At 40.6% G+C, this 23,593-nt stretch overlaps 2 protein-coding genes across 5 annotated transcripts in view; one reads left to right on the forward strand and one right to left on the reverse strand.

Annotated features, from left to right (window-relative positions):
- KLHL3 (kelch like family member 3) overlaps window positions 1-23,593 on the forward strand; it is a 283,446-nt gene that overhangs the window by 88,855 nt on the left and 170,998 nt on the right. For 2 of the 3 annotated variants that reach the window (XM_041761278.1, XM_041761281.1), the window contains exons 3-5: window positions 7,035-7,138; window positions 22,145-22,265; window positions 22,549-22,610. In XM_041761278.1, the coding sequence (XP_041617212.1) occupies window positions 22,206-22,265; window positions 22,549-22,610 (122 nt within the window). In that variant the 5' untranslated portion in view covers window positions 7,035-7,138; window positions 22,145-22,205. Of the gene's footprint in view, window positions 1-6,664; window positions 6,723-7,034; window positions 7,139-22,144; window positions 22,266-22,548; window positions 22,611-23,593 lie in introns of those variants that run through there. The other variant, XM_041761279.1, reaches the window with a different exon arrangement.
- On the reverse strand, window positions 246-8,839 carry LOC121494635 (putative neuropeptide Y receptor type 6). 2 transcript variants are annotated; one of them, XM_041761290.1, is made up of 3 exons: window positions 8,644-8,839; window positions 613-946; window positions 246-480 (listed from the first exon to the last, which is right to left on the reverse strand). In XM_041761290.1, the coding sequence occupies exons 1-2, from the start codon at window positions 8,721-8,723 to the stop codon at window positions 763-765; spliced, it is 264 nt and encodes an 87-aa protein (XP_041617224.1). In that variant the 5' UTR covers window positions 8,724-8,839; the 3' UTR covers window positions 246-480; window positions 613-762. The 2 variants fall into 2 exon arrangements, 1 of the variants encoding a protein (XP_041617224.1); XR_005988831.1 differs by lacking the exons at window positions 246-480; window positions 613-946 and adding an exon at window positions 4,080-4,360.

Consider the following 23,593-nt stretch of genomic DNA (forward strand, 5'->3'; position numbering starts at 1 on the left):
GCATATCATTAGTAATAACTTCTGTGGGTATTCCATTGAACAATAGCATGAAGGAACATGTTCGCAGCCAGCAGTGCCTCTTGCCTCTGTGACTTTCTCACTGTTATTCTTTGTCCTGAATGACAGCTGCTAGGTTGAGTTAAGTTATTTTCCTAAGAGAAAAGGGCTAGTGTATTGTGTGTTGTGTGTTGTGTGTGTGTGTGTGTGTGTGTGTATGTGTGTTGGGCAGATACATGACATAGACAGATTTGGCCTAAAGCAAAACTCAGTAGTATAAAGTTGGTCTCTTATTTTTGGTTCTGGCTTCTTTTTTGTGCATTTTGCTCTATTACCAGCCATTACCTCTCAGTCTTTCATTCAAGAACATCTTTAGCATTGGTAACAATTTTCATATACCTGTTGATGCAAGAGCCAGTCTTATGATCCCTTGGAGATTCATCTGTGTGGATCGTGGAGATGGCAGCATTTTCTATATATTTCCTGAGGTACAAAGCACCAGCAGTGATAAATAAGCATTACCAGTTCCTCCTGGAAATTTTTGTCGAGAAAGCCTTAAAATAGAGGATTTATGCATGTGGTAACCATAGCAATCAAGTGGCAAATTACACCTACCAGGTCATGGTGACAGCTGATCCGCACCTTATGATACTAGTCAAAAAAAACATTGAAGATGTTCAGGGGCAACCAGCAGGCTCCAAAGGTCACTGCAGTGGACATCAGCATTGTGTTGATCCTCTTGTTCTTATTGAGCTGGCTGTGACTTTACCTCTTTCTGTCTTCCTTCTCACTTCTTCTGTGGCGGCAGATAACAAACTTCAAGTAGCAGATGAGGATGAAGGTCAGAGGAACACAGTACTGGGCCACAAGCATGAAGGTGGTGAAGACAAGCTGCTTCATTTTGGAGGGCCGGTTCTCTATGCAGGCCACACCGTGGGTGTAGAGGTCACTGGGGGGAGAGAGAGTGTGAAAAGGTTCATTGGTGGGTGGTAGGACAGAAAGAAGGACATAGGCAACAGAAGGGACAACAGCCAGATCAATGTAATACCCCAGTAGGCATGAGGTGCACTGTGTTTCCAGCCACAGGGATTTGCAGTCATCTGATACCTACCTACCTACCTACCTACCTACCTACCTTCCTTCCTTCCTTCCTTTTTTCTTTTCTTTCTTTTCTTTTCTTTTCTTTTCTTTTCTTTTCTTTTCTTTTCTTTTCTTTTCTTTTCTTTCTTTTCTTTTTTTTTAAAGATTTATTTGAGAGAGAGAGCGAAAGAGAGTAGGGGCAGAGGGAGAGGGAGAATCTCAAGCAGACTCTGCACTGAGCAGTGTATATGATGTGGGGCTCAATCTCACAACCCTGAGATCACAACCAGAGCCAAAATCAAGAGTCAGACGCTTGGGATCCCTGGATGGCGCAGCGGTTTAGTGCCTGCCTTTGGCCCAGGGCGCGATCCTGGAGACCTGGGATCGAATCCCACGTCGGGCTCCCGGTGCATGGAGCCTGCTTCTCCCTCTGCCTGTGTCTCTGCCTCTCTTTCTCTCTCTGTGACTATCAAAAATAAATTAAAAAAAAAAAAAAAGAGACGCTTAACTGCCTGAGCCACCCAGGTGCCCCAGCTGATACTTTTCAATAGCATTTAATGCAAGTAAGAATTATGGACAGCAGGAAAAGGCTTTCATTAAACTCTCCTACCACCCCTCTAACCTTGATCCCCACTACCTTAAGCATTCAAGAGATCTCCAATCTATGATTAAATATTATGGCGATATTTATGACTCCATGCTAAGAGCTATCTCCTTCTATTAAACTGTTCTTTCTTCTAAATTTATCTTGAGCTTTAATGAAGTGAAAGTCACTAATGTATAACTATCAATAATAGTTTTTCTTATGTTTATTTTTACCCAAAAAAGTAGTGAATTAAATGTACTTTTGAATGCATGCCTTTCCCCTTAAGTGGCTTACATTCTGCAGGTAAGAGCTGAGTTTGCACATGGCATCCGCAAATATCCAGTGGTCCCTCAGAGTGTAGATGACAGTAAAAGGTATGCACATGGCATATATACCAAGATGTCAGAGAAGGAGACATTGGCAGTCAGTGATGTTCTGAACATCTCTCTGTACTGGTGATGTTCTGAACTTCTCTCTGCTTCTTAAAGGTGGTAATGATGAGAGAAAGATTTCCAAAAAGACCCATTCTTAAGAACACAGACTATGAGGAGCAAGGCTTGAGAGGGGGTCAACAGGCCTTGATGTAGAAAAATGCAGAGTTGTTGCTTTCTGGCATTGGTTTTATTAGATGCTGGATAGTTTAGAGAAAGTTCCATAATGTTACTGTTGTAAGAAGAGCTTTTCTAATCTTATTTTGGCCATCACTTCTTGGAAAGCACTCGACTCTGAGGCTTCCAGTGAGTAATTAGTAGGGTTTAATCTTCCTTGATCTTTATCTGTGCTTGGTGGAAATGCACCAATAACTTGAGTACCATCCTGAGAGCCTAAAAAATTAAAGAGAACCCAGAATATTAGTGCAAGTCCTTAACAACCTTGACAGTTCTGTAGTGGAATAGGGTCTCTGAAAGGGCACAGAGAGATGGATCTTTCTGTCCTTGCCTTCTTCTCATCTCAGTATGCTTTATTTGTCCCATCAGTATAGTCTTTCGGACTAATAAGGAAGGGAATGTGATAGCATTCTGTTAACTATATAAGGTTGCCCAGATAGATTTTCATTTCGGTCACTTCCTGTGTGTGTGTGTGTGTGTGTGTGTGTGTGTGTATGTCTATGCCAGCTACGGAGGCCAAAGTACCATGTTTGGTTTGGAGTTGAGTTTCCTTCCTTCCCTCTTCCCTCCCTCCCACCCTCCCTTCTTTTCTTTCTTTCGAGATTTTATTTGAGAGAGAGAGAGAGAGAGAGAGGCAGGGGGAGCTGCAGAGGGTGAAGGAGCAGCAGGCTCCCTGCTGAGCAGAGAGCCTGATGTGGGGCTTGATCGCAGAACCTGGGGATCATGGCCCGAGCTGAAGGCAGATGCTTAACCAACTGAGCTACCCTGGAGTTGGGTTCCAATTGGAGCATCACTATTTGGTGTTTGTATGACTTTGACAGAAGTCATTTACCCTTCCTGGTCAGGTTTGTTTGTTTGTTTTTGAATAGGCTCTGTGCCCAGCAGGGAGCCCAACATGGGGCATGAACTCATGACTCTAAGATCAAGACCTGAGCTGAGACAAAGAGTCAGACACTTAACTGAGCCACCCAGGTGCCTCTTCTTGCTTAGTTTTCTTATCTGTAAAATGGGGATAAACAGTGTCTGAGTTGTTGTGAGGTTTAAATGATATCATGAGTTTGTCCCTCAGCCCCAGTGTAGAGCACATAGTAGTGTTTAGTATTTATGTGCTGAATAAAGTTAGTCAGTTCCACTGCCCAGAGCCTTTAGTCTGGAGGCTGGAATCACAGCAGGAATCATGCCTGCTATGGAGTAGCATATGCCGTCTCTTCTTTGTACTACTTAGCTCTTTGGGACAGAGCCATACTTTGCACAGGGAGTTTCCGGTATGATGCTCAGATTCTGGAAATCCAGGTGAGGAAGCTGTTGTCCTAGTGAGCTACTCCTCAGAATTAACTTTATTTAGGAAGTGTTCCTCCAATTTCCCCTTCCTCTGGGTCCTTATTCTGACTTCCAGAGGAAAGGGGAGCTCTGATCCTGTGGATCAGCTTGGCTTAGGGTGGTTGTATTCAGTGGAATCATTCATACAAGAATATACAACAGACACAATGAACTCCCCACCATGTTAAGTGCTGAGATTTCTGGCCCAAAGAGGACACGTTGAAAGAGAGCAAAAGGGAGAAAAATACTCCCCTTTAGGGAGTATTGGCTTATTCTTTAGGAATTGAGGAATACAACATAAATAAAGGAAGCTGAGCAGTAGGAAGAAATGAGAACAGATGTTTGTGTGCTGTTTGAAATTACCCTGGCCTGCCCTCATATCCTGAGTTCAAAGCCTTAGCAGATCCTTATTGGAAAGAAATCACCTTAAGAATACTTGTTATGAAAAAAAAAAAAAAAGAATACTTTTTATGTCTGTTGCAGTTTTAACAATAGATACTTCAATGAGCAACGCCATAAAAATATCATGGATGGATAGAAACTGTTGATAAAGACAATATATTTTGTAAAGAAAGACCCAAGGAACTCACCTGTGACTCAGATGCAGTGTGGTGGTAAGTAGAGAGAGCAAAACTGAGAAACAGTGGTATTCAGAATGGTTTAAGGCTTGGATGACTCAGGGATTCAGCAGACTTAGAGTTCACAGATATTGGCTGAATGGGAATATGAAGACCGATTGAAGCTCTTTATGGCAGTCAGTGTACTAGAACTATAAATGAGACATAGAAAGCTTTGATTAAGAGACATCTTCCTAAGCAAGCTTTACTTGGAGGAGGAAAGACATGTAGAGGAAGTGGGCGAAAACTTCATACACAGCTGTGCGTATGCTGGTGTGAGTGCCAGACTTCCTATCAGGAGCCACTATTGGCTGCTAACCAGCTCTTTAATCTTGGGTATGTTACTTGCCTTCTCTGGGCCTCAGTTTCTTCATCTGCCAAATGAAATAAAAAAATGGCCTCCCTGTTTCACACACCTTGTTTTAAGGGTTAATGAAATAATATATTTAAAACATCCTGTAAACTGTTAAACATTATACAAATCCACTTGCTTGTTATTGTTGTTACTGTTATACTTGAACGTTTCAGACAGAATTGATCTAACCCCCATCCTCCAGAGAGCCATAAGTGCTTTCCTATCCGTGGTACTATTTATTTATCCAATTTCATGTTTGCCAGAAAGAGGTAGGATTGTTATATTTTCATTTCATAGATGGAAACCAAACTATAGAAAGGTCTCAGGGCTTAGCTAAAGCCAGGCAAGACCAGCAAAATCTTGTTTGTTTTCTTTCCAGTTCTTATTGTCTACAAGAAAGGAAAGCTTCCTATGAATCCTTCAGAGAAAGGTCTGAATAACAGTTTCCTCTTTACAGATGTGGAAATTCATACTATTTTGAAAAATTCCTAGCAGATTGGTAACAGAGATGGGAATACACATTGGGAACCTGTGCATTGCCTGTTCTGGTTGGTCTGGGTTGTCTGGGCTGAGTGAATGGGGATTACTCATCACACTGCAACAGCTGGTCTGAAGCTTTGTAGAGATCCGTCTCCTCTCCTTGGTGTTGATTAGTAGCAAAGTGCAAATTAACTCCCCAGCCTATAAATTCCTATAGAGACTTGAAGCTCAGAAAAGCCAGAGGAAGGTCAGATAGACCTCATCAGGGAGGAATTGAAAGGGGAGTGCTGGAATTATGTTATCCACTCCCTTCTGTTATCCACACCCATCTCCACCAGACAGAGAAGATTAACAGAGAAATCCTCAAAATGGATGTTAAATGGCAATATGGGGTTTTTACACTTTATATAATTGGTAACTATTAGGTTAAAGTATTTAAATTGTGCATATCCGGAAACAAAGTAATGCTAAGATTTGATGCATAAAAAATTCTTTGGATACATTTCTATTTTAGGAAAGTTCATCTTTGGCTTGTTTGGAAATGACCTGGAGATGTGAAATCTGAAATTGCTGAGTCACATTTTGCCCCAAAATATGAGTAGGATTTGGCAGAAGTATATAATCTTTAACCTTCAACTTGACTATATTTGGTTCATGAAGCACATACCTTGAACTGGCTCCATGTATGTGCCTTTTAATGCAGAAGCACAACATTACACATTTCATTTTTATTTATTTATTTATAAGAGACAGAGAGAGAGAGAGAGAGGCAGAGACACAAGCAGAAAGAGAGAGAGAGAGAGAGAATAAGAGAGAGAGAAGCAGAGTCACAGGCAGAGGGAGAAGCAGGCTCCACACAGGGAGCCCGATGTGGGACTCAATCCCGGGTCTTCAGGATCACCCCCTGGGCTGAAGGCAGTGCTAAACCTCTGAGCCACCCGGGCTGCCCACATTACATATGTTTTATAGTTTTTTTTGTGTTAAACGTTTTAGGATGAACAAAATAAGAGCATTATTCTGCTGAAGTATCTCTATGTATATTTATTATGTATCTAATTTTTTTAAATTAGTGTGTCTTTCTCTTTTTCTCTTCATACAACTCTTTTTTTTTTTTTTTTTTTTTTGTGCAAGTTTGGGGGCAGAACTTCTGTGTGACTGCCCCTTGGTCTCTGTTTTCGCTTTACCTTTCATTGTCTTTCTCTTTGGCTGCCTGTTGCATTGTGTCCTGTTTCCCCCTTCTTTTCATTGTCCCTAACACAGAAAAATTAAAGCATATTTTAGACTACCTGTTATATTTCATTTGGTTCTATGTTGTCTTGACCTGGAAAAGATGCTACAGGTATTCTAAGAGACCCCCTTCACTTGACATATGTTGCAGCTTTGCAGTTAATTACTGGCAGAATAGGGATCAGAGCTCCTGTCTTCTGGCTCTCAGATTTCCATGCTCTTTCCATTATTTTCTGCTGCCTCTTGTTTTATATTTATTTTTTTCTTTTCTTTTTAGTTAAGATTTTATTCATTTATTTATTTGACAGGGACAGAGAGAGAAAGAGCACAAGCAGGGGGAACAGCAGACGGAGAAGAAGCAGAAGACTCCGCACTGAGCAGGAAGCCCGATGTGGGGCTCGATCCCAGGACTCCTGGATCATGACCTGAACTGAAGGCAGACACTTTTAAAGGTTTTTTTTTTTTAATTTTTTTATCCATTTATGATAGCCACACAGAGAGAGAGAGGCAGAGACACAGGCAGAGGGAGAAGCAGGCTCCATGCACCGGGAGCCCGACGTGGGATTCGATTCCAGGTCTCCAGGATCGCGCCCTGGGCCAAAGGCAGGCGCCAAACCGCTGCACCACCCAGGGATCCCTGAAGGCAGACACTTAACTGACTGAGCCGCGCAGGTGCCCCTCTTCTCTCCCCTCCCCTCCCCTCCACTCCCTTTTCTCTTCTCTTTTTCTTTTTCTTCTTTTTCTTTTTCTTTCTTTTTTTGTAGGCTCTCTGCCCATTGTGAAGCTCAGTGTAGGCTTAAACTCATGACCATGATCAAGACCTGAGCTGAGATCAAGAGTTGGATGCTTAACCAACTGAGCCACCCAGGTATCCCTGTTTTATATTTCTTGAATAAATTTCTATTTTTCTTCTTAATTTTAAACGTAAATGAGTAGAACATTTTCTGATTCTTTTATATTAAAACAGTTTCCTTAATGTAACTTCAGGGAGTCTGTGGCCTTGGGCAAAGGAAAATTTTGCTTATACCATCCCAAGTATTTATGTGAGGGTCCCAGAACAGATTAGGGCCATACTGCAAGCATCCCCCACATAGAACTCTTTCTCCTTTTCCTTAAACCTCTAGGAATACAGATTGTGCAGCTATGTTGATATTTATAACATCTTGCACTTGTTTAGGCGTTGATGATTTTAAAGTACTATGGCATTCATTATTCAAAAATTTAAGTGTTGACAAAATGGGCTGTCTTACTTGATCTCTATAGCAGTTCTGTACTTTATATAGGAATGATACTTTAATTCTGATTTAGGAACATGGCAACCAAGACCCAGTGACTTGACTTGCTCAAGGTTGCAGAGTTAGTGGCAGAATCAAGAGGAAGACTTCTACTTTCTAAACCATATGCAAAGCAATATTTCTAGTTTACTGGTCATTTCTTTGTAAAGAAAATCAATCAAGTTAATTGCATTCCATGAAACAAATAGAACTAGAGGCTCTGTAAAGACATATCTTAGAGCTCTGCCTAAGAACAAAGTACTATATTAAACAACCACAAGAAACATCAAGAAACAAATGCCCACTCTTTCATAGTCTTATTAAAAAGTATCATTGGCCTGGTTATTCTATACCATGCAAACTCCTATTTAATGGGTGAATACCCATTCCAAAGGAAAAAAAAAAATCACATCTGTCTGTTGCAGAAATGTATGCTGTGTTTTAAGATTTTAGGATAACATTTGATTCTTTTATTTCATGTATTTTAATTTTTCTCTGCTAGAGATGGTTTATCTGTTTTTCCTGGAATTTGACAGTTGCCTGAGTCCATATAAAGTGTTATTGGAAAATGCACACATTTCATTTCTCAAAGCCTAAGAGTTACTTTTTAAAATCAAGCCAATATAGATTATCTGAATTGGCTTTAATTTTCTGTGAAGATTAATGACTAAGTTTGTCATTATAGGGATGTTGAGGTCTTTAATTCTTTAAAATAACAGTATATTAAATGTATCAAGAAAGAAGAGCTAAACTCTGCCAATAAAGTATGCATACCAGGTTTTTAAGTTTATTTACAAACAGATAAACAAAAAGTAATTGAGATTGCATTGTGCCCGTACTAGCATTTGGTGATTTCTTTTGATACTTTTCTTACAGTGTTGCATTCTAAAGCTGTGGGGTTTTTTGTAGGATCACATAAGCAAGAAGACATCTGGTGTAATTAGGCCTGAAAGCACGACAGTTCTAATTTCCAATGATCTTCACATTTTAAAATTAGGTTATTTTAACATGAAAGGAACATTTGAAAAACACACTTGCAAGATATATATATATATATATATATTTTAGCATTTTAGAAGTTTGTTTCCCAGTCTCTTACCTGTTAGAAATCTCTAGTGCTGTTGCTGTTTCATCTTGTACATGTTTCATCTTGTACATGTTTTCCTTCTTCATTTCCATGATTACTTTTCTAAGTTTGTTTCTCTGTCACATAATGCCCTGTGAACTGCCTCTCTAAGTCAAACACCACCACTCCCTCTCCCTTCTTGGCGAATTTATCCACCAAACAGTGAATAGCTTCATTTCAGAAGCTGCTCCCAGAGATGTTTTGGAATCTAGTAGGATCTGAAGGCTTCTGAAGAGCCAGAAGGGAGGAGCCAGAAGTCTCCGCAGCAGCAGTGACATTAGATGGAGCTGTTTATTTATTTATTTTTTAAAAGATTTTATTTATTCATGAGAGAGACAGAGAGAGGCGAGACACAGGCAGAGGGAGAAGCAGGCTCCCTGCAGGGACTCCAATATGGGACTGGATCCCCAGACCTAGGATCATGCCCTAAGCAGAAGGTTCAACCACTGAACCACCCAGCTGTTTAAAAAATATATTCAAAATGTCACTTTTAGTCATCTTGTGGAGATGATAACAAGAGTGTCTTGAAAACCTGTGGCATTTTCTGGCATATATATTTTAATACCTTTAAAATTAGTTTTGCCAAAGTTAGACCATTGGATTTAAATTTCCCTGGCAAGTTATTAGTCAATGTGAATGGTAGTTCTTAAGAGAATTTACTGTCGGTTAAGAGAGGTTTTATTTCTGATTTTGCTATAACTTATGAGATTAATAAAAATGCTTTTATTTTTATTTATTTAAAAGATTTTATTTATTTATTCGAGAGAGAGAGAGAGAGAGAGAGAGAGAGAGGCAGAGGGAGAAGCATGCTCCATGCAGGGAGCCTGATGTGGGACTCGATTCCGGATCTCCAGGATCATACCCCGGGCTGTAGGCAGCACTTAAATCGCTGAGCCACCGGGGCTGCCCCTAAAAATGCTTTTAAAGTTAAAGTTAGCCCCACATTTCCCAGAAAATATCAGTTATTATATAAGATTTTCACGAATCACTTTGAAACTGACAGTACGTCTTTTTTTCGCAACGAATTTGCCACCAGAACACAGGTGTCATGAAAACCACCACTAAACCTAAACCAAAATGGGAAAGGAAAAGACTCACATCAACATCGTCGTCATTGGACATGTGGATTCGGGTAAATCTACCACTACTGGCCATCTGATCTACAAATGTGGTGGGATTGACAAAAGAACTATCGAAAAATTTAAGAAGGAGGCTGTTGAAATGGGAAAGGGCTCCTTAAAGTATGCCTGAGTCTTGGATAAACTGAAAGCTGAATGTGAATGTGGTATCACCATTGATATCTCCCTGTGGAAATTTGAGATCAGCAAGTATTATGTGACCATCATTGATGCCCCAGGACACAGAGACTTTATCAAAAACATGATTACCAGCACATCTCGGGCTGACTGTGCTGTCCTGATTTTTGCTGCTGGTGTTGGTGAATTTGAAGCAGGTATCTCCAAGAATGGGCAGACCCGTGAGCATGCCCTTATAGCTTACACACTGGGTGTAAAACAACTAATTGTTGGTGTTAACAAAATGGATTCCACTGAACCACCCTACAGCCAGAAGAGATACGAGGAAATCGTTAAGGAAGTCAGCACCTACATTAAGAAAATTGGCTACAACCCTGACACAATAGCATTTGTGCTAATTTCTGGTTGGAATGGTGACAACATGCTGGAGCCAAGTGCTAACATGCCTTGGTTCAAGGGATGGAAAATCACCCGTAAAGATGGGAATGCCAGTGGAAGCTCTGGATTGCATTCTGCCACCAACTCGTCCAACTGATAAGCCCTTGCGTTTGCTTCTCCAGGATGTCTACAAAATTGGTGGTATTGGTACTGTCCCAGTGGGTCAAGTGGAGACTGGTGTTCTTCTTTTTTTTTTTTTTAATTTTTTTATTTTATTTATGATAGTCACAGAGAGAGAGAGAGAGAGAGGCAGAGACACAGGCAGAGGGAGAAGCAGGCTCCATGCACCGGGAGCCCGATGTGGGATTCGATCCCGGGTCTCCAGGATCGCGCCCTGGGCCAAAGACAGGCGCCAAACCGCTGCGCCACCCAGGGATCCCGAGACTGGTGTTCTTAAGCCTGGCATGGTGGTCACCTTTGGTCCAGTCAATGTTACAACTGAAGTAAAGTCTGTTGAAATGCACCATGAAGCTTTGAGTGAGGCTCTTCCTGGGGACAATGTGGGCTTCAATGAAGAACGTATCTGTCAAAGCTGTTTGTCATGGCAACGTGGCTGGTGACAGCAAAAATGACCCACCAATGGAAGCAGCTGGCTTCACGGTTCAGGTGATTATCCTGAACCATCCAGGCCAAATCAGTACTGGATATGCACCTGTGCTGGATTGTCACACAGCTCACATTGCTTGCAAGTTTGCTGAGATGAAGGAAAAGATCGTCATTCTGGAAAAAAGCTGGAAGATGGTCCCAAGTTCTTGAAATCTGGGGATGCTGCCATTGTTGATATGGTTCCTGGCAAACCTATGTGTGTTGAGAGCTTCTCCGACTGTCCTCCTCTGGGCCATTTTGCTGTTTGTGACATGAGACAGACGGTTGCTGTGGGTGTCATCAAAGCAGTGGACAAGAAGGCAGCTGGAGCTGGCAAAGTCACCAAGTCTGCCCAGAAAGCTCAGAAGGCTAAATGAATATTATCCCCAATACCTGCCATCCCAGTCTTAATCAGTGGTGGAAGAACAGTCTCAGAACTGTTTGTGTCAGTTGGCCATTTAAGTTTAATAGTAAAAGACTTTATTTTTTTTGGGCGTGTGTGGCAGTTTTAAGTTATTAGTTTCTAAAATCAGTACTTTTTAATGGAAATAACTTGACCAAAAATCTGTTACAGAATTTTGAGACCCATTAAAACAAAAGTTGAATGAGAAAAAAAAAAAAAAGAAACTGACAGTACGTGAGCTGCTGAATGAAAAGTGGGGGTTTGAAAAGCCCTCTTCTGTATTTGAGAAATTATCGCAGGAAGGAGTCTGTTCCTTATTGTTACAAAAGACTGAAAAAGTGAGATTTAGACTAAATAAAAGATATATTTCCTTATAGTGATAGTGTTTGAAGGCTTTGAGAAACAGGATTTTAGAATATTGAGTGTGCTGGAAGATCTTCTTGCATGCCAGAGTGGATAGAGTAGCAATGTTTTGAAGTATTTCCTAACTCAGTGATTCAGTGAAGGAGCCCCAGATTTAATTTTTAAAAATTATTTTAAGTTTTTTTTAAAGATTTTATTTATTTATTCATGAGAGACAGAGAGCAGAGGGAGAAGTAGGTTCCCTTTAGGGAGCCTGTTGTGGGACTCGATCCCAGGACTCCAGGATTACACCCTAGGTCGAAGGCAGGTGCTAAACTGCTGAGCCACCCAGGGATCCCTTCTCTTAAGTTTTTAACTCCATTTTGTTAAAATGCAATGTGATATTACTTTCAGCTGTACAATATAGTGATTCAGGAGTTCCACACATCACCTAGTGCTCATCATAATACTCCTTAATCCCCATCACCTATTTCAACCATTCCCCTCACTCCCCTCTCCGTGGTAACCATCAATTTTTTCACTATGATTAAGAGTCTGTTTCTTGATTTGTCTTCCTTTTTTCTTCCCCTTTGCTCATTTGTTTTGTTTCCTAAATTCCACATATGACTGAAATCATATGATGTTTGTGTTTCTCTGACAGATTTACTTCACTTAACACCATAATCTTTGGCTCCATCCATGTCATTATCAATGGCAATATTTTGTTCTGTTGTAGGGCTGAGTAATATTCTGGTGTGTGTGTGTGTGTATCACTCTCTTCACCCATTCATCAGTCAGTAGACAGTTGAGTTGCTTTCATAATGTGGCTATTGTAAATAATGCTGCAATAGACATAGAGGTATATGCATCTCTCTGAATTAGTGGTTTTGTATTATTTGGGTGAATACTCAGTAGTGTGATTGCTGGATCATAGGGTAGTTCTGTTTTTAACTTTTATTTTTTTTTTAAGATTTTATTTATTTATTCATGAGAGACACAGAGAGAGAGGCAGAGACACAAGCAGCAGGAGAAGCAGGCCCCTCAAAGGGAGCCTGATGCAGGACTCGATCCTGGACCCCGGGATCACGCCCTGAGTGAAAGGCAGATGCTCAACTACTGAGCTACCCCAGGCGTCCCTGTTTTTAACTTTTTAAGGCACCTCCATACTGTTTTCCACAGTGACTGCACCAGTTTGCATTCCTACCAACAGTGCTTGAGTGGTCTTTTTTCTCCATGTCCTCCCCAATACCATTTGTTTCTGGTGTTGTTGATTTTAGATATTCTGACAGGTGTGATATGATAGCTCATTGTAGTTTTGATTTGTATTTTTCTGATGGTGAATGATGATGAACATCTTTTCATGTGTCTATTGGCCATCTGTCTACTTTTTTAAAAAGATTTTTTAAATTTTTATTTATTCATGAGAGACACAGAGAAAGAGAGACAGACAGACAGACAGGCAGAGGGAGAAGCAGGGTCCATGCAGGGAGCCCGACATGGGACTGGATCCCCGGTCTCCAGGATCACGCCCTGGGCTGAAGGCAGAGCTAAACTGCTGAGCCACCCAGCCTGTCCTCATCTGTCTATCTTCTTTGGAGGATGTCTGTTCATATCTTCTGCCCATTTTTTTTCCTTCTGCCCATTTTTAAATTGGATTATTTGTTACTTGGGTGTTGAATTTTATAAGTTCTTTATATATTTTTACGTTTTATATATTTGATACTAACCCTTTATCAGATATATCATTTGCAAATATCTTCTGCCAGTGGACCCCCAAATTTTAAAACTAAGCTATGTAAATCAATTGTTTCCTCATCCAAAGTATGAAACTCAAAATTCCCAAGTGGTTAACAGCCTTGAAATTGTTTTCTGTCTGTTTTTATTAGAACCCTGCCAGGTCCCTGGGTGGTTGGAGTAGGTGGCAGGGGGTGGGATGTCCACTACAAAAGTGAAGGCCAGGCTCCTCTTCTATAGGAATTTGAAGAGCAAATGTGGTCAGAGTGGTTTAAGGCACATCCCTCTTCTTTCCCCAGTCACTTATTACTGGTGTTCTGGTACTTACTTACCTGTTTGTACTTAAAGTTTAGGGAGTAGCAAACTTGGGAAAAGTCTGAGGCTTACTGAAAAACATTATCTTTTCCATACATAGAATACTGGCAAAGCTAAAAATGGACACAGGATTGGTAGATACTAAGAGATCATCTTAGTTGTCTATAATATTGGTAAAGATAATGAAAGGCATTGACTTTGAATTGCATAGACTTGGCTTTCAACCCGGATTCTCCCATATTCTCTACCTTGAGCTTATCTCTGAGTTTTTGATTCCTTTTTTATTAGGTGACCATTACCATCTGTCTGGCAGGATAATTTTGTCACATAGTAGATATTCAGTAAGTGGTACTTATATTATTGTTTTCTGTAATATCTCTTAGAAGTATATAATCTAGGTTGAGAGCAGAGTTCATTGTTTTTTTATTCCTGCATCCTTTTCCAAAGAGTAGAATGAGTGTGGGAGATTGAGAAATGGTGAAACCACAGGGTTTGGTTTGGTTTTAATTTTTTAAGGGGATGTTTGGTATAAACCTATCCTTACTGGTGATAAAAATTTAGTGAGCATTAGAGTTTTGTTTGCATCAGTTAAAATACATGGTTTTAATTGCAAAAGCTGGTTTATAGACTAATAGCCTCGGAGAGCAGGCATTGAAGTCGATAAAAGTATCCAAAGAAAGAACTAAGCCTCTGATGTCTCCCATCTCTCTAGAGCCCTTACAACCTTGATAGTCACACTCTTATTTTATTATATACTTTATTTTTAATTCTAAAACATGTTTTATTGTCTTTTGTCTGCTATACCTTGATAAGCATTAATTAATATAGTAGGTGATTCTCTGACCCCATACTTTTACTTACCTGGGAGAAATGAAGATTGAGGAGCATCTTGAAAAATAAAGGAGCACCTAAACTCAGAGTCCTAGTCATCTGTGTATGACTGTATTATAATAGAAGTATGGTAAAGAAAGGTTTCCTTTTTTTCTCACCTTGCTGCAGATGTCTTTACCTCTGTCAAGGACTCTCTGTTAACTGCTCTTTCATTATGATAACCTGCTTGAAGTAATTGTTTTTCCCTTACATGTCAGTAGATCCTAGATGACCTATTTACTCGCAGAAGCATACAGTATTATCTCAAGACCTGACTCACAGAAACATACAGTATTATCTCAAGACCTCAGCCTCTACCCTGGATCTTGTATGAGAGGACCCAGAAATCACAAACATTAAAAAAAAAAGTGTCATTTGGGATACGGCAATTAGCCCTAGTAGAGCTGAACCTGTAATCCAAACATTTACTCACTCTAGTGACTAACACCTTTCAGACTCCAAGTATACTTTTCGTCTCTTGCCCTAATGTCCTCAGAACAAGTGTAATAAAGATTATGGGCTGTTGATGGTGGTTGTGGACACTGCTCTGATGTGTGGAGAGGATGTGAAGTGCCAGAAGTTCTTAGGTGAAACGAACTAATGAACTTAGCATAAAAGCAATAAATTCTTGCATAATGAATTAGTCACTTTCCAATACTGCTAACCATCCATTTTCTTGTTTTTCTTTGTATTCCAGTTTGTGTTTCTACTTACAAATTAGGTTGATGTTTTTAACAGTAGTCCATGGCAGCTGAGGAATATTTTGCAATATTACACAATTCATATTACTCTTAAAATTTTTTAAAGATTATTTATTTATTCATGAGAGACACAGAGAGGCAGAGACACAGGCAGAGGGAGAAGCAGCCTCCCTGCGGGGAGCCTGATGTGGGACTTAATCACAGGACCCCGGAATCACTCCCTGAGCCGAAGGCAGATATTTGATCGCTGAGTCACCCAGGCACCCCATATTACTCTTAAATTTTATGTGTGAAAGTCCAGATAAGACATACGTGATGCCAGTTGTTGACATGAACAGTGAATGAGCTCTGATAGAGTGGTGAGTAGTTCTATTTTTGAAAAATACATAATGAGATTTTTTTATAATAAATTTTTTTATTGGTGTTCAATTTACCAACATACAGAATAACACCCAGTGCTCATCCCATCAAATGCCCCCCTCAGTGCCCGTCACCCATTCACCCCCACCCCCCCGCCCTCCTCCCCTTTCACCACCCCTAGTTCGTTTCCCAGAGTTAGGAGTCTTTATGTTCTGTCTCCCTTTCTGACATTTCCCACACATTTCTTCTCCCTTCCCTTATATTCCCTTTCACTATTATTTATATTCCTCAAATGAATGAGAACATACACTGTTTGTCCTTCTCCAATTGACTTACTTCACTCAGCATAATACCCTCCAGTTCCATCCACGTTCAAGCAAATGGTGGGTATTTGTTGTTTCTAATGGCTGAGTAATATTCCATTGTATACATAAACCACATCTTCTTTATCCATTCATCTTTCGATGGACACCGAGGCTCCTTCCACAGTTTGGCTATTGTGGACATTGCTGCTAGAAACATCGGGGTGCAGGTGTCCCGGCGTTTCACTGCATCTGCATCTTTGGGGTAAATCCCCAGCAGTGCAATTGCTGGGTCGTAGGGCAGGTCTATTTTTAACTCTTTGAGGAACCTCCACACAGTTTTCCAGAGTGGCTGCACCAGTTCACATTCCCACCAACAGTGTAAGAGGGTTCCCTTTTCTCCACATCCTCTCCAACATTTGTGGTTTCCTGCCTTGTTAATTTTCCCCATTCTCACTGGTGTGAGGTGGTATCTCATTGTGGTTTTGATTTGTATTTCCCTGATGGCAAGTGATGCAGAGCATTTTCTCAGGTGCATGTTGGCCATGTCTATGTCTTCCTCTGTGAGATTTCTCTTCATGTCTTTTGCCCATTTCATGATTGGATTGTTTGTTTCTTTGGTGTTGAGTTTAATAAGTTCTTTATAGATCTTGGAAACTAGCCCTTTATCTGATACGTCATTTGCAAATATCTTCTCCCATTCTGTAGGTTGTCTTTTAGTTTTGTTGACTGTATCCTTTGCTGTGCAAAAGCTTCTTATCTTGATGAAGTCCCAATAGTTCATTTTTGCTTTTGTTTCTTTTGCCTTGGTGGATGTATCTTGCAAGAAGTTACTGTGGCTGAGTTCAAAAAGGGTGTTGCCTGTGTTCTCCTCTAGGATTTTGATGGAATCTTGTCTCACATTTAGATCTCTCATCCATTTTGAGTTTATCTTTGTGTATGGTCAAAGAGAGTGGTCTAGTTTTATTCTTCTGCATGTGGCTGTCCAATTTTCCCAGCACCATTTATTGAAGAGACTGTCTTTCTTCCAGTGGATAGTCTTTCCTCCTTTATCGAATATTAGTTGACCATAAAGTTCAGGGTCCACTTCTGGGTTCTCTCTTCTGTTCCATTGATCTATGTGTCTGTTTTTGTGCCAGTACCACACTGTCTTGATGACCACAGCGTTGTAGTACAACCTGAAATCTGGCATTGTGATGCCCCCAGATATGGTTTTCTTTTTTTAAATTCCCCTGGCTATTCGGGGTCTTTTCTGATTCCACACAAATCTTAAAATAATTTGTTCTAACTCTCTGAAGAAAGTCCATGGTATTTTGATAGGGATTGCATTAAACGTGTAAATTGCCCTGGGTAACATTGACATTTTCACAATATTAATTCTGCCAATCCATGAGCATGGAATATTTTTCCATCTCTTTGTGTCTTCCTCAATTTCTTTCAGAAGTGTTCTATAGTTTTTAGGGTATAGATCCTTTACCTCTTTGGTTAGGTTTATTCCTAGGTATCTTATGCTTTTGGGTGCAATTGTAAATGGGATTGACTCCTTAATTTCTCTTTCTTCAGTCTCATTGTTAGTGTATAGCTGTGCCACTGACTTCTGGGCATTGATTTTGTATCCTGTCACGCTACCAAATTGCTATATGAGTTCTAGAAATCTTGGGGTAGAGACTTTTGGGTTTTCTATGTAGAGTATCATGTCATCAGCGAAGAGGGAGAGTTTGACTTCTTCTTTGCCAATTTGAATGCCTTTAATGTCTTTTTGTTGTCTGATTGCTGAGGCTAGGACTTCCAGTACTATGTTGAATAGCAGTGGTGAGAGTGGACATCCCTGTCTTGTTCCTGATCTTAGGGGAAAGGCTCCCAGTGCTTCCCCATTGAGAATGATATTTGCTGTGGGCTTTTCATAGATGGCTTTTAAGATGTTGAGGAATGTTCCCTCTATCCCTACACTCTGAAGAGTTTTGATCAGGAATGGATGCTGTATTTTGTCAAATGCTTTCTCTGCATCTAATGAGAGGATCATATGGTTCTTGGTTTTTCTCTTGCTGATATGATGAATCACATTGATTGTTTTACGAGTGTTGAACCAGCCTTGTGTCCCGGGGATAAATCCTACTTGGTCATGGTGAATAATTTTCTTAATGTACTGTTGGATCCTATTGGCTAGTATCTTGTTGAGAATTTTTGCATCCATGTTCATCAGGGATATTGGTCTGTAATTCTCCTTTTTGGTGGGGTCTTTGTCTGGTTTTGGAATTAAGGTGATGCTGGCCTCATAGAACGAATTTGGAAGTATTCCATCTCTTTCTATCTTTCCAAACAGCTTTAGTAGAATAGGTATGGTTTCTTCTTTAAACGTTTGATAGAATTCCCCTGGGAAGCCATCTGGCCCTGGACTTTTGTGTCTTGGGAAGTTTTTGATGACTGCTTCAATTTCCTCCCTGGTTATTGGCCTGTTCAGGTTTTCTATTTCTTCCTGTTCCAGTTTTGGTAGTTTGTGGCTTTCCAGGAATGCGTCCATTTCTTCTAGATTGCCTAATTTATTGGTGTATAGCTGTTCATAATATGTTTTTAAAATCGTTTGTATTTCCTTGGTGTTGGTAGTGATCTCTCCTTTCTCATTCATGATTTTATTAATTTGAGTCTTCTCTCACTTCTTTTTAATAAGGCTGGCTAATGGTTTATCTATCTTATTAATTCTTTCAAAGAACCAACTCCTGGTTCTGTTGATCTGTTCCACAGTTCTTCTGGTCTCGATTTCGTTGAGTTCTGCTCGAATCTTTATTAACTCTCTTCTTCTGCTGGGTGTAGGATCTATTTGCTGTTTTTTCTCTAGCTCCTTTCTTCCTCAGGCTGTCGTTTATTTCCCTTAATCTATCTTCATGGTCTTTTGTTTGTCTCTTTTTTTCCTCAGTTTCCCTCTTTGCCATCAACTTGTCTTCTATGTCACTCACTTGTTCTTCCACCTCATTAACCCTCGTCGTTAGGACTTCTAGTTTGGATTGCATCTCATTCAATTGATTTTTAATTTCTGCCTGATTAGCTCTCAATTCTGCAGTCATGAAGTGTCTTGAGTCCTTTATGCTTTTTTCTAGAACCACCAGTAGCTGTATAATAGTGCTTCTGAATTGGCTTTCTGACATTGAATTGTAATCCAGATTTTGTAACTCTGTGGAAGAGAGGGCTGTTTCTGATTCTTTCTTTTGAGGTGAGGTTTTCCTTCTAGTCATTTTGTTCAGTGCAGAGTGGCCAAAAGCAAGTTGTATTAGGAAAAGGAGAAAAAGAGAGGAGAGAAAGAAGGAAAGAAAAGAGAAAAAAAAAAAAAGGAAGAAAAAAAGAAAAAAGAAGAAGAAAAAAGAAAGAGGGAAAAAAAGGGTGGGGGAAGGAAACAAAACAGAAAAAAAAAAAACCCAAAACAAAACAAAAAACACACGGGGGAGTATCTTCCAATTCTGTATACTTTAAGTCCCTTGACTTCCCCTGGAACTGGTCCGTCTAGCTGGTCTTCTGGGGGAGGGGCCTGCTGTGCTGATTCTCAGGTGTTAGCACTTGGGGGAGCTGCTCTGCTCCTGCCTGGTGCAGGGCTCAGTGGGGGTTGTTCACCCCGTGAGGCCCCGGGAGGAAGCCACAGTGGGGCGGCAGCTCTGGGACCCTGGAGTCAGCTCCCGCAGTAACTCCGGGGCTCTCCGTCTGCAGGGCCTGGGGGCTCCCGGGCGGGGCCGCTGATCTGCTCAGCTCGGGGCAGGAGCGTCCTTGCTGACCTGGGCCCTCCCGGCCTCTGCCTGTCCCTGGGGGAGGCCGGATCCTGGGCTGTGTCCCGGCGCCCTGTGCTCCGGGGCCTGCGGTGTTGGATTCGCGCTCCTGCCCCCGCAGCCCCCTCCGCGGAGCCGCCGCCCGAGCCCCTCCGAGCTGCTCCGGTCCCGCCGAGCGCTGCAGCCCTTAGGGAGCTCGGCGCATCTCCCGGGGCGCAGTTCCTCTGTTACTGTCCCAGGGAGCCCGAGGGCGTCCCCGCCTTTCTGGGGATCCTGCTCCAACTCCCTGCGAGCCCCTTTCCCCCGGGAAGGTTGGTGCAGCTCCTGCTCCTCCGGGACGGGGCTCTCCTGTCCTGGGGACACTCGCCCCGGTCTCAGCCCGGCTCCTCGCGGGGCCCCTCCCCCTTGGAGGCCTTTTGTTTCTTTATTTCTTTTTCCCCCGTCTTCCTACCTTGATAGAAGCGCGAACTCTTCTCACTGGAGCATTCCAGCTGTTCTCTCTTTAAATATCAGGCCGAATTTGTAGATTTTCAGGATGATTTGAAGGTTATCTAGGTAATTTGGTGGGGACAGGTGAGTTGGGGACCCTACTCTTCAGCCATCTTGCCCCTCCCCCCCTTTTTTCTCCTTTCCAAATGGGAGGATTTATTGTAATTATCCTGACTCTGTTTTATCATATATATCAGGGTGAGGTGGAACAAATAACTTGTATTACTAGTTCACAGGTATCTAGGTTAAAATGAACCTCTTCTAGATTTATTGTAGAAATGAACACATATCATTCAGAGATCTTGGACTTTGAGCTCAAACCAGTGATGGTGTGGGACTCTAGGGTCTTCTCCTTTAAGGAGAAGGTAAGTATTTTGTATGTGATGGGATGGGAACTGAATATTCAATAATGAGCATGGGCTGTGATGGGCTTTTTATTATTCATGGGATTTGGTGCTCATCTTTATAAGAGGATTGTACTCAAAATGAGCAGAAGTGACTTATATTGCTTCTTTCCAGAAGATTTAAGTCTTAGCTTGTTCTTGGTCATAACACTCTTTCCTTTCTTCCATGAGCATTAATGTTTCAGATAATGGCTTATCTATCAGTCCTGGTTTCATAGCAAAGAATATATGGGTCAGTAGTGCAGCTGACCTACAGGGAACATAGAAAACACAAAACATAATGTTTTGTGGGGTATTTGAGTCATTTATTATTGGCACATAACCTGGTCTTCCATGGCTACTATAACTATGCTTACAATATTTAAAAAGATAAAACGCAAGCCTAAAATTATCTTCAGGAAAAGGAAAATTATAAAAAGGTGTAGAAAATATTTGAAGAAGAACCAAATAGAACTTCTAGAAATGGTAAATAAATAACCTAATAAAAATGCAGTTTAATGGTTTGACAGAAGATTGAACAAAGCTAAAGAGAGAATTAGTGAACTAGAGGATAGATCTGTAGATATTATCAAGAATGCTTTCAAGAGAGATGAAAAAGATGGAAAATATGGAAGTAGGATTAAGATGTGTGGTGGATAGAGGAAGAGGATTTATTCATTTAGTTGGGATTATGTAAGGAAAATTGAGAAATAATGGGCCTAGAGTTGCTATTTAAAGGTGTAATGACTGAAATTCTTTTAGAATAAATTAAAGAAGCTCAGCAATCCCATATAGGGTCAATAAAAAGAAATCCACCCAAGACACATTATAGAAACTGCAACAAATAGACAAAACAATCAAACAAAAACCTAAAAGCACCAGAGGAACAGTGTGGATGACTTTCAAAGGAGCAGTAGTTGGGTTAATAGTTAACCTCCTTGCAGCAACAATGGAAATCAGGTGAGAGTGGAATGGTATCTGTAAAGGGATCACATAAAACATCTGCCAGTGTAGACCTGGTATTAAACAAAAATATATTTCAAAAATAAGAGCAAAGGAAAGACTTTTTTTCAGACAAACAGAAGGCCGAGAGTTCCTTTCTAGCAGATACTACCTATAGGAAATTCTAAAGGATGTATTTGAGACAGAAGGAAAGTGTTCCTTGAGGAAAGAGTTCATGAAGGAGAGAAGATTCAAGGTTCAAGGAGGAAAGAAGAGCAAAGAAGGTGGCAAATGTAGGGGTAAACACTGAATGTAAACAAACACTGATTTTATAAAACAGTAATAACCTCCCAGGATGATTAAAAAAGTAAATTACACAACAACAACCACCATAATTTAATACGGAGGTTGGGTGTAATGGATTTTAAAAGATCCTCCTATCACCTGAAGATAGGGTAAAGATACTCATTAACTTTGGTTTTGATAAAGTAAATATGCACATGGTCATTTCTTGGGATAACTACTAAAAGAGAAAAACCAGCGCATTACTTCCAAAGCAATAGATGAAGAGAAAGGAATGATAAAATACTCACTGTTTGCAGGTGGAAGGTTACAGAAGTAGCAAGGCCGACCTGTGGGTTTCTGAATTTGGCAACCAGGTGGATGATAATACTCTTGACTGAAGCAAGCAACAGGAGCAAGAGGAAGTGTGGAAGGAGCCTGGTAGGTTCCCTGTGTGGGACAGGTTGATTGGGAGGTTTCTGACGGATATCTGAGTGGGGATGACCAGGAAATGGCATGGCAGTTGCGTTTCCTCAAGGAAGCGCATGGCCAAGGCAGTGGTATTTGTGTTTTTTTTTTTTTTTTTTTTTACCTTTTTGTTCGTTTGGTTTTGGGAGCTTCCTTTTAAGTTAAAGTGATTCTTAGTTGTTTTCTGAACTTACAAATTTGCCTAACTATTTTGAGATAATATTGGCTATACTGTCTTGATATACATTTTTAACAGATTTTTCCAGTATCACCTGGAGGAAAATTGCGAAATTTATGTCTTTGGAAGCCTTTAAAAAAGTAAGTGCTTTCCTACTTTAAAATGTTTGAGTTAAAAAAAAAAAGTTTGAGTTTGCAGCCTCTTCCCATATTTCCAGAGGGCTGGGTTTCTCCAAGTGTAAGAAAAGTTGTTTTTTGGTTTTTATTTTTTAATTGTATTTAAGAATTTATTTTCTAATCTTCTCTGCCATCTGGTGGCATGTGAATGGAACATTGCATTTGGAAGGAAAACAAGGAATTTGAGCTATTTTGAGATATGTAATTTACTGAGGAGAAGCAATATATGGTTGTGTATATTTAACTTTGAAGCCACCAAATCACAGTAGTTTTAGGGCACAGAAATTTGTCTGTCTGTGGTATTTTCTGGATTCACTGCCCACTCTTCTCTTTACCTCCCGTGGCCTGCTTTACCATCTGGAATTTTAGACCTCATTTGTAGTGCTAAGTAAACTGAGTAATCAAAGTTAAAGATTTCCTTCTGCACTTAAATCACTGTTGGCTTAATGACCTGTATGGGTGTATGGTCTCCCTTTAGTTCCCATCTGGGCATCTTCTTCTCTTCTATCTATGTAGCCTTATGGTAGGCAGAATGACAACCTATACAAAGATGTCCATGTCCTAATCCCCAGACTTGTGAATGTGGTACCTTACGTGGCATAAAGGGTCGAGGACCTTGAGAGAAGGAGACTATTTTAGTTTATCTGGGTGCGTGCAGTCTAAATCATATGACCCCCTCTCCTGGTTGCAGTCAAAGAGTCAGAGAAGGGGGAGTGAGTAGAAAGATAAAAGGGAGAGAAAAAGGAACAGAAATTTGAAGTATGAAAGAAACTAGATTGGGTTTATAGATGGAGGGAGGCAGCTATGAGCCAGGAAATGTGAGTGGCCTATAGAAGGAAACCGTTTCTCCTCTATAGCGTCCAGAAACGAAGCAGCCTTGTTAACAACTTAACTTAAGCCCAGTGAAACGGACATCAGACTTCTTACACATAGAACTATAAGATAAT

Source organism: Vulpes lagopus, chromosome 7 (genome assembly GCF_018345385.1).
Source record: "Vulpes lagopus strain Blue_001 chromosome 7, ASM1834538v1, whole genome shotgun sequence".
Classification (NCBI taxonomy): Eukaryota; Metazoa; Chordata; class Mammalia; order Carnivora; family Canidae; genus Vulpes; species Vulpes lagopus.